The 9417-nt window shown below is 38.2% G+C and overlaps 1 protein-coding gene across 3 annotated transcripts in view; it reads left to right on the plus strand.

Annotated features, from left to right (window-relative positions):
* Positions 1-8373, plus strand: part of URI1 (URI1 prefoldin like chaperone) — a 43589-nt gene extending 35216 nt beyond the window's left edge. For all 3 annotated transcript variants that reach the window (XM_075510723.1, XM_075510725.1, XM_075510724.1), the window contains 5 exons: positions 1544-1724; positions 2309-2576; positions 3156-3298; positions 4965-5226; positions 7548-8373. In XM_075510723.1, the coding sequence (XP_075366838.1) occupies positions 1544-1724; positions 2309-2576; positions 3156-3298; positions 4965-5226; positions 7548-7736 (1043 nt within the window). In that variant the 3' untranslated portion in view covers positions 7737-8373. The remainder of the gene's footprint in view (positions 1-1543; positions 1725-2308; positions 2577-3155; positions 3299-4964; positions 5227-7547) is intronic.
* The last annotated feature ends 1044 nt before the right edge of the window (positions 8374-9417 follow it).

Here is a 9417-nt window from a genome sequence, read left to right on the forward strand (position 1 = left end):
AAATTGGGAGGGCACAATCTGAAAATCAAATTGAAATAGATTCTTAACTAATCCTTCCAAATTTTATTTATTAATTTTGTAATTATACCAAATGAAATCCTCACAAGCTACTCTGATTGCTTGGCTTACCTCAATTTATATTCAAATCTCAATAAAATACATTTCAGCCTTTTCTTAATGAGATGATGAAAAATGCTATCCCATGGAAGAGTAGGGGACACACATTCCAACATTACTTACAGTCACCTGTTTGCTTTTTAGTGTTGCTGTTGAATTTGTATTTAACTCGGGATTAAAGTATAAGCTGACATATTTGAATAAGGATATCTTTAAGCTGTGAGTTCTTAAAATTTAAAAGAAATGGCCACGCAATTGGTTAACAGAAAAGAGATTTTAAAACTTGAAGGATGCTGAATAACGAAGACATTGTATTACTGTTGATGAGACGCACAAAGCAGACTTTCATGAAGACCTCTGGAGATACTGGAGTCCCACTGTACAGACAAAATGTTGGCTGTATTTGTGGCAGTGATGGAAGGGGAAGGGTCCTCACTCCTGCAAAGAGGTGCTGCGTGGGGGTGCTGATGGGCAGAGGGCGGGGAGCTTCCCTTGGGAGCCCGCCTGGGACCACGCAGAAACGGGCAGTGCCCCCGGGAGCTGCCCGTCTCGGGGAGAAGGGGCATTAAAGCAGCGGTCCTGCCCTTCACACAGACAGGGCTAAAGCATTGGTATTGGTGGCAGGCGGTTTGTTCCCTATGTGCTAGACAGCACTCAAACAGGAAAAAGTATTCCCCATCCTCAATGGATGCACCATTTTACTAGGTAACCAGGCTTTTAAATGCCAGCAAGAACTTGTCAGGGACTACCATTTACTCCCAAGTGTATATCTCAGGTCACCTCTGAAGCTTTAAAGGGGTTTATATTTATTATTTTTGAAAGGCAGGTTTTTGTATGCTTTTCAGAGTGGATCTTTTTCACCAAAATAAGTGATTTCTAATGACTGGATTTTGGTCAGATTTTCCAGATGACCCTGGAGATCATTTTTAATGGTCTTTGTTGTAAATTTAAAAAAATACAGCCCCAAACAAAAAGACTCTGCTCTTTAAATATAGGTGACTTTGTCCAAAATGAGATAAAGTACAAACTAGGTTTGCTTTCCCAGTTAATAAAATGTGCTATTAATGGGACGGTGAGCAAATGTCACATTCACATGTTGGTATCTGTCAGAGCAAATCAAAGTCTACGGTTTGGCACAAGAGGTAAAAAACCCCACATTGTAATAAAACTGTCACAGGATCAGTGTCTCCTGCTTTGTAAATAAACATCTCTGCTTTGCCTTGGTATTTCTGTAACATCCAGAGACTATTATCCTGTGCTGGTGCTCTGGTTCATTGACAGTTTCACTGAAACAGTTAAACAATAATTTGAAATGGAAAATGTTCTGCCCATATTCCTTAATTCCTTTGTGGTTTTTTCCCCCAATGTTTTTTCTTGTTTTTTTGTCAGTTGCTTTAGTAATTGCATCTTACTTTTCGTTACACAGGAAAATACCGAACTGCTCACAAACCTCATTCAAAGCCAAAAGTATCAAACGTTTTTGAGGTAGATTTTCCAGCAAATGGAAGCGATACAAAATCAATGGGCCGTTTTCAGTCAGAGGAGGAACTGTGGGCCCGCTTAGAAGAGCTTGAGAGACAAGAAGAGATACTTGGTGAACTTGACAGGTATAGTACTGCTGTGGCACAGTCAGGTTTGGAGTTCAGAAAGCTATAGGTGTGTGATTCTGTTTGTACACAAAGGATCTCACTGTAAGTGCAAATAGCTGACGAGGCTGATGCAGTTAAAATTATAATAGGTGGAAGAAGGGTGGAACATGAACAAAGTGTGTACTGCAAGGCCAAAGGTGCTAAAATCTGCCTCTGTTCAACCATGGCAGTTGAGTATTATAGTATTTTTTCTTTAAGATGGTAGAAAAGGGGGAAGTAGAATCCATTTCCCACAGGCTAGGAGAATCCATCATTTACAATGTAGAAGTTACACATTTAGTGTTTAATGACATCCTTAGATCTATTCTGATCCTGAAGCAATACATATGTTATTAGCCAGAATGTCACAGTTTTGGTATTTCCAGTTGACGTGGAAAGGACATAGTCATTCTTACAGAGTATAAAAAAGGTTCCACAATCTGGCTAAAAATACAGTACCTGGGTAAAGAAAATTATGTACAGGCTTGTTCATTATTTTGTATGCCCGTGTCTCTGAAGAGTATGAATTGCCTCAGTTCACTTAGGTATTTTTCATTTCATAGAGTGCCTGATACAGTTGAGACAAATGGAGACGATACAACCTCCTCTGAAGAGGAGAAGGAAGATAAGAGGACAGATCTGAATGGGACGTATAGAGCAGAAGACTGTATTACTCAGGGCAACTTCCATAAACAAGTAACAAATTCAGACTTGTTTGGTGGCCAAGTTAATGGCTCTACTTATTATCACAGTGATGATGAAGATGACATAGATGTTGGAGATAACTCTGTTCCAACTATTTTTTTCTCTCACACTGTTGAACCTAAAAGGGTTTGTACTTTATTATTTTTATCTTTCTCTCAAGAGATAGCATAAAACATACATACCATATCTAAAATAGAAAATTTTAGATAATGTAGATAACGTAGAATGCTAACTGTAGGTGACGTTTATTTGGATTTTTTTCGAATGCGTGAAATCCACTGTTTAAATCCTGCAGTTTCAAATACGGTATTAAAAAAAGCGATCTTCAAATGTATACCTTGCTGTTCTGGCTTCCGGCTGTTGTAAAAAGTTGTATCCTCTCGAGGAGTTTTTAAAATGACTTTTTACTTGACTTGAAATTGACTGTTGAACAGCTCAGCTGTTGAGCAGAGTTTGAATAAGCAGATTGTCATATATTATATGCAAAATCTATGCAAGTTAGTGCAAAAAAAATGCCCCAGCCTAGTGCAAGTGCTAAAGAACAAACAGTTCACACTATGAATGTTACCATTCATACATTTGTTTAACTTACTATGCTTCGTAATCCCCAACTGCTTGGGTAGGAGAATGTCAGAAGGCAGTTGATCTGCAGCCTGGTGATTGTTGATTTTATGGTCCAGACCATCATTTGTGTTCAATTTTCAGGTAAGAATAAACACAGGAAAAAATACTACTTTGAAATTCAGTGAAAAGAAAGAAGAGGCCAAGCGTAAAAGGAAGAACAGCAATGGCAATGGCCACGCAACTCCAGAACTGCCTAACATCAAAACCCCAGCAGACATTTACCGGTGTGTAATTTATAGCATTGGCACGTGAGCTTTCCCCTTAGCAGACCTTCTCTTTTCATTTCTGTTCACCTATGGTATGAAACCGAGTCTACTATTTCCTGAAAGAAACAGCTGGAACTGAATTTACCGCTGAAAAATGAAAGTTTGTGGCTTCTGCATGGTTGCCGTGCTTTCATATCCATAAAACATTTCTGAGCTTAAAATTTCCAACTAGCAATTCATCATATATCTACTTTTTCAGAGCTTCTGAAATTGAGGTAAATTTGCCAGTACATATCATCTGCATAAAGGAATACAGCAGTTTGTCATGTATTTTGGTTAATTCCATGTCTTTTGCTTCTGTGTTTGTTTTCAAACATAACTGACCAGATCTATCACTTGTAATACTCCTCCTTTCCCAGTTACTAATTGGTGGGTTTTGTCTCTTCCTTCCAGTATCTTCAGAATATACTCAGGTCTTTGTTTGCATAGTTTCTGTGCATTCTCTCTCCCTGACTTTAGTTCATCACTGTCTCTATTCTCCGTAAAAATAAGTGCTCACCTGTAGAACACCCACACTCAGAGAGCTTGAAAAACAGTGTTGGGCTTAGAGGAGTGTATAAAATACTAAACTAAAGTGACGGGAGAGTTAAAACAAGTATTTAGGTTTGTAAAGATGAACACAGACACCTATTAGATTCGTTGATTAAGTGCTTGTGAAAATCACACTGCATTTGTATGTCAGTGTATTCAGGCACCTAACTATCTTAAAAAATGTGTCACAAAGTGTGAAAAGTTAAAACCCATCCTGTAATTACAGTTGCTGGGGCTGAAGATGAGGTAGAGGCTTCTTTCATGGTGCTCTCCCTGAGCTCTGCAAATGAACTCTAACTTCTGTAGAGATACACAAGCGTTCCCGTGACTGCCTGATGAATAAAACTGTTAAGAAACCAGTTAACAACCTTAAAACTCATCCAGTGATTGGGCTCCTCCTTATGAGTCTGATAAAATTGGGGCTGTCTTCTAATGCCACTCTTTCTCCTCCACCCATCCTTGACTTTTCTAAGTCATGGAGATGGAGTACAAACTGTAGGAAGAGGCCTCTTCATCAGTTTAGTCTGTTAATACTTGAAAAGTGTCTTTGTGTTGATCTGATCTTAAAAGCTGATTTTTTTTTAATTTTTGGTTTTGTTAACTGAAAGCAGAAGATTATGACACTTGCCAGGAAAAAGCTTCATCCTTTCTATGTGCAATGAATGTTTCAAGTATTTGTTTTTATATTCCACATTTGACAAGGACTTCATTCTAGAAAACCTTCCGTCATTGTGACCTTCTTTTTCTCTTTACAGAAACAACCCTGACAATCATTTAGTTTACCTTTCTTCTAACTTTTTGTAACTCACACTATTCTGTTTTCTAACACTTTTCAGAGAGCTTTCAGCATTTTCTGCTGAAAGAGTGTACCAGCTTAATGCTTGAATAAAGGGCATAACCGTGTTTGCTCTGCAGAATTGATTCTTGTATGTTGGTAAATAAAATGCCTCTAAAGGTACAGTGTTGTAATTCTGCAGCAAAAAAGTTGGAAAAGCACATCACAATTAATTTGTACAAAAGACAAAGCAAGATCACTGTAAATTTGTCATCTGATCCTGAAATGGTTTATTAAAGCTAACATTTTCCTTTATAGAGTCTTTGTTGATGTTGTGAATGGAGAATATGTCCCTCGTAAATCAATTTTGAAGTCTCGAAGCAGAGAGAACAGTGTTTGTAGCGATACCAGTGAGAACAGTGCTGCTGAGTTTGATGACAGACGAGGAGTTCAGAGGAGTGTTAGCTGTGATGAAGCTACTCAGAGTGACAACAGCGAAGGCATACTGGAGGAAGAGGAGGAGGAGGGGCAGCAGCAGCAGCTACCGAAAAAGCTTCCTCCTTCTTCAGGGACAACCGAGGTACAGTTTTTAATTAATTATTGATTGTTGGCAGGGATAAAAACGAGAAATATAATGACTGTAGTTGCCCATACCATCAGTTTGATTTCTTTAAAATAATTTTCTAACTCCCACCTAGTTTGCTTCAGAAGGACATTATCAGGTGACAAGCTTCTGTCATACGCATCCTAGGGGCAGAGGGGAGGAGATGAGTCAAGTGCCTTCCCCGAGACCTGAAGCTCTTCCATAAAGATCTGACAAAGCAGTCATTTGCCGGTGTTACTGAAAGCAGTGTCGTGTCTGCTGGGTCATCCTGAAAATTTCACTGCAGGATATACAGCAGGATTTAAAAAAAAAAAATAAATCTGTGCTTCAGAGCTTATGAGAGGGAAGAGTTGATTCTCTGTAACCTGTGTTGCACAGCTACTAGGCAGCTAGTTTCCAGGTGGTGTTTTTAAGTTTTAAAACACACAAATATCAGCTGAGTTGTTATTCGGACTTGCCAAAGGCAGAGGAGTTGCCCTGTGGAAGGAAGCATTACACCTCTACTCATCCTATTCCAGACTAGGGCCATTAGTGATCCCAAACAAATCAATTTTCACACGTTTGGAGAGTTCAGGGCTTCATCATAAAGGAAAGAGACTACGACATAAGGGAAAATGTACAGTTGCTTAGTGACTGGATGAGTACATGAATTAAATGTAGCTGCTGCTCTGAAATTCATGGCATAGAGTATTCTTCATTTTTATTTTGTAAGAACTTACGCTAATTTTTTCAGACTAGATGAAGCTGAGTTTTCAGTAGTTCCCAACGCAATGGGAAAGTTCAATGAAAACACTATTTTTAGAAAAACTATTTTTGACAAGAAATGAATTCCTCACAAAAGCTATTATTTATCATCATTTTTCATACAAACAGTTACAGGCGAATCCAGGCAGGATGTGAAGATTCATGGCGGAAGATTCATCTGTAGAGTTAGCACTTCACGTTGTATACTTTCTGGAATGTATTTGCTATATTTCTATAAAACATCTGAGTACACTTTAGATGTTCCCCATTAGTCCATTTTCTGAATATGGCATGATTATTCTCTACAATACAATGTATTTTCTAAGTAACTGAAGGAGAGTGAGCAAAACACTCCAGTTAGACATGCCTTCTTAAATGCTGTTGTTTTGCTTTTGGTTGTTTTTGTGGGTGTTTGAAATATATTATTTCTCCATTACCATTTGCAACATACTGACTTTTTTCCTTTTTGTTTCTGATTTTATCACGATCTTCTTAGGTTGTATTTTGCTTACCTGTTTTTGAAAATGAGCGTGTTGTTAGAACAACGCAGTTGTGTATAGGCACGGCTTTAGGCATACTTTGGCTATTGGAGCAGAAAACAAAAAAACACCGCTTTTTTGCAGGACCTGCAAGAAAAGAATGGCTGGTTTGTTTTGCTTTGTTTTTCTTGGTAACTGAGTTATGAAAAAGCAGAACTAAGCATAGTTAATAAATCTGGTGTGCATTCCTTTGTGCCCAGTATGAGCATCAAACCTTGGATGTAAACTGCTTCCCCTTATCCTCAGGCATTCTGAATTTTCTGTTTTCAATACATAGTAGGGTGATTTTTTTCTTAAATATGTTTATGAAAAGTAGTTTTGAGTTGCTTTTTTTCCCATGTTTTCCAAGAATCACGGTCATTTCTTAGCTAAGTTAAAAAGGATTAAGTCATATAATCAGCTGCATATAAATTACCATTTTTAAACATTAAATGTTTTTATTAGACCTTTTATAGAGAGAAATAGTTGGAAGCAAGTTTGCCATTCTCTTAAGTATAAATTGCTTTCACCATTTTTTGATCATATTTGGTAAGGAGAAAAGAACAAACAAAATATGTGCTTGCCAGTTTGTATGCAGTGTGTCAGCTTGATGCAATTAGAAGATATTAAGTCATAAAATATGACGTATGATGGAAATGCTGACATACTCCAACTTTGCAAAATCTCTCCATTTCTTATCCAAAATGAAACTATATATTACCTCAGCTGTTTTATTTCTTGAGCATGTGTCAGTGAGGAAGCAAATTTTTAGAGCATTTATGGAGGAGGAATGAGATTAAGTAGTACTTTTAAGACACTGTCTTTCATTCAGTCATCTTTGAACAAGCTATATTTTGAGGTTAATTACAATTCGGTTACTTATGCAAGGAACAATCATTGATTTAAAGATATTTCTTTACTTTTGATTAAAAGAAATAACAATCCTAATCAGGCTAATATAGGGTAATGACCTTATGGGCATAGCTTCACATTTGCATTTTATTAGCTCATTCTGAGTATTCTCTTCTGTTGTAGGCATTTTCCGGAACTGTTATAGAAAAGGAGCCTTTGTCTCCTTCCTTAATACCACACCCAGTCATTGCTCACCCAGTCCTGCCTACCATTCTGGAGCGAAAATCAGAGGAAGTTTTGTCCGAAGCATCAGAAGAAACTAGAAAGAGGATTTCAAAATTCAAAGCTGCCAGAATGCAACAGACTAACTAGGTCCTGCCTAGCCAGCCGAAGTTGGAGCACTCATGCCTAGTTTCACGTTTGTTGAGATTATGTAAAACTGTATCTGTTACACCTAGCTAGTTAAAAGGGTGTCCTATGTTAATTTGGCATTGGTTATCTTTGAAATGTTTATTGGCAACATTAAAAAAAAAAAAAAGTTCAGTGTTTGAACACTTGAGTATTCATCTTATTTTGTCGATTCCCCTGTGTGCTGTCAGCACCTTTGTATATGTTTGCCTTATGATAGCAGCACTTGGGTTCTTTTTCAAAAACTGTTCCTTACATACATTGTTTTTGTGTTTAAACCTAAATACAGGCAGTTTTGTGCCAGCTGTGATGTTCTACATACCATATGGACCATTTTAAGGAAACTTTTCACATTTCATAGAGATTCACCAATTATATTGCATTACTTGCTTTAGCATTTTAAGACACACTTGTATTCACATTGCTGTAGGTTTTGCAACTAGGTGTCTGCTAAAAGTTTTTTTCCTTCTTTCAAACCTCTCTGGTATCTCACTGTACAGATCTATAAAACGCTGGGTTCATGTACATTGCAGGGAAGTTTCTTTGATGGAAAAGGGTATTTTGTAAAATTAAATTTTCAGTAAAAAAGCTGTGAAAGTTGTGTGCTTTTTGTTGCTTTACTACTAATTCGGAAACAACACGGAGAGGTTGTTATTTTGAACTTGCATTTCTAGCTTGAAGTGTTTACTACCACATGGACATAAAAGCAGTCCATTCTCTTCTGCCATTGTGTTTTAACCTCCTGCTAATGAATGTCCATGGAAATTGAATGCTCTTAAGGAGAGAAGCATAAACTCAGACTCTGATTACAAAATCTCCTAGTTCTTTTGTATACTCCAAAAACATTGTAATTGTCTTGGGAATGCCCAGAGGGAGTCAGCACTAAAGAAAAATGTCTTAATGCTTCAACTTTATTTCAAAATGCAACAGCACTGCAGCACTCGGGGTACAGTTTTATGTATCCTTCTCTTGACTGCGAGCAATCCTGGCTTTAGGAGTCCCTGCCCAGCAGCTCCTTCCTGTCTTCTTGCCATCCCCTCCCTCGTGCTGACACAGCTTTTGTTGGGGCCACCCCTTGAATGATAACAGGCGATGGAGCTAGGTTTAAAAAACAAACTACGGGGTTTGGGTTTTTTTTTTTTTCCAAGTTGTGTGTGTTTTTTTGAAGCTAGTGAGTTTCCTAATCTCTTTCTCAGCATGTCTGTATCAGTACGGTTAGAGGGGTAATGTGTTGAGCAAGGACAAGGGAAAACGTTGGCAGAGGGCATGGGGAGCTGGAGTACCTTAAGCTGATGTTACTCTCAGCTGACATCATCAAACCACAGCCTAAAAAGTGAGGCAAAAAGACCTGGAAGGTGTAAGGAAGGATTTGCTTTTGGCTGCAGTTCTGTGGCTTTGTAAACACGCAGTCTGAGAGCCACCAGCATTTGGTTTTCCAAATCTTGGCCATCCATGAACAGGGCATCAGCTAATGCCGTTTCCTCACCTTCCCCTAAAATAACCGTGCCTTGTGCTCGTATCCTTTGCTCTCGGATCACAGCAGATTAGCTCAGGGTGCAGCTTCATGCATTAAAACAGAATCACCAACTCCCCCTTTTTCAACACTTTTTTCTCTCTGTGCTTAAAAGGGAGGTTGGAGGCATTG

Source organism: Mycteria americana, chromosome 8, assembly GCF_035582795.1.
Source record: "Mycteria americana isolate JAX WOST 10 ecotype Jacksonville Zoo and Gardens chromosome 8, USCA_MyAme_1.0, whole genome shotgun sequence".
NCBI lineage: Eukaryota > Metazoa > Chordata > Aves > Ciconiiformes > Ciconiidae > Mycteria > Mycteria americana.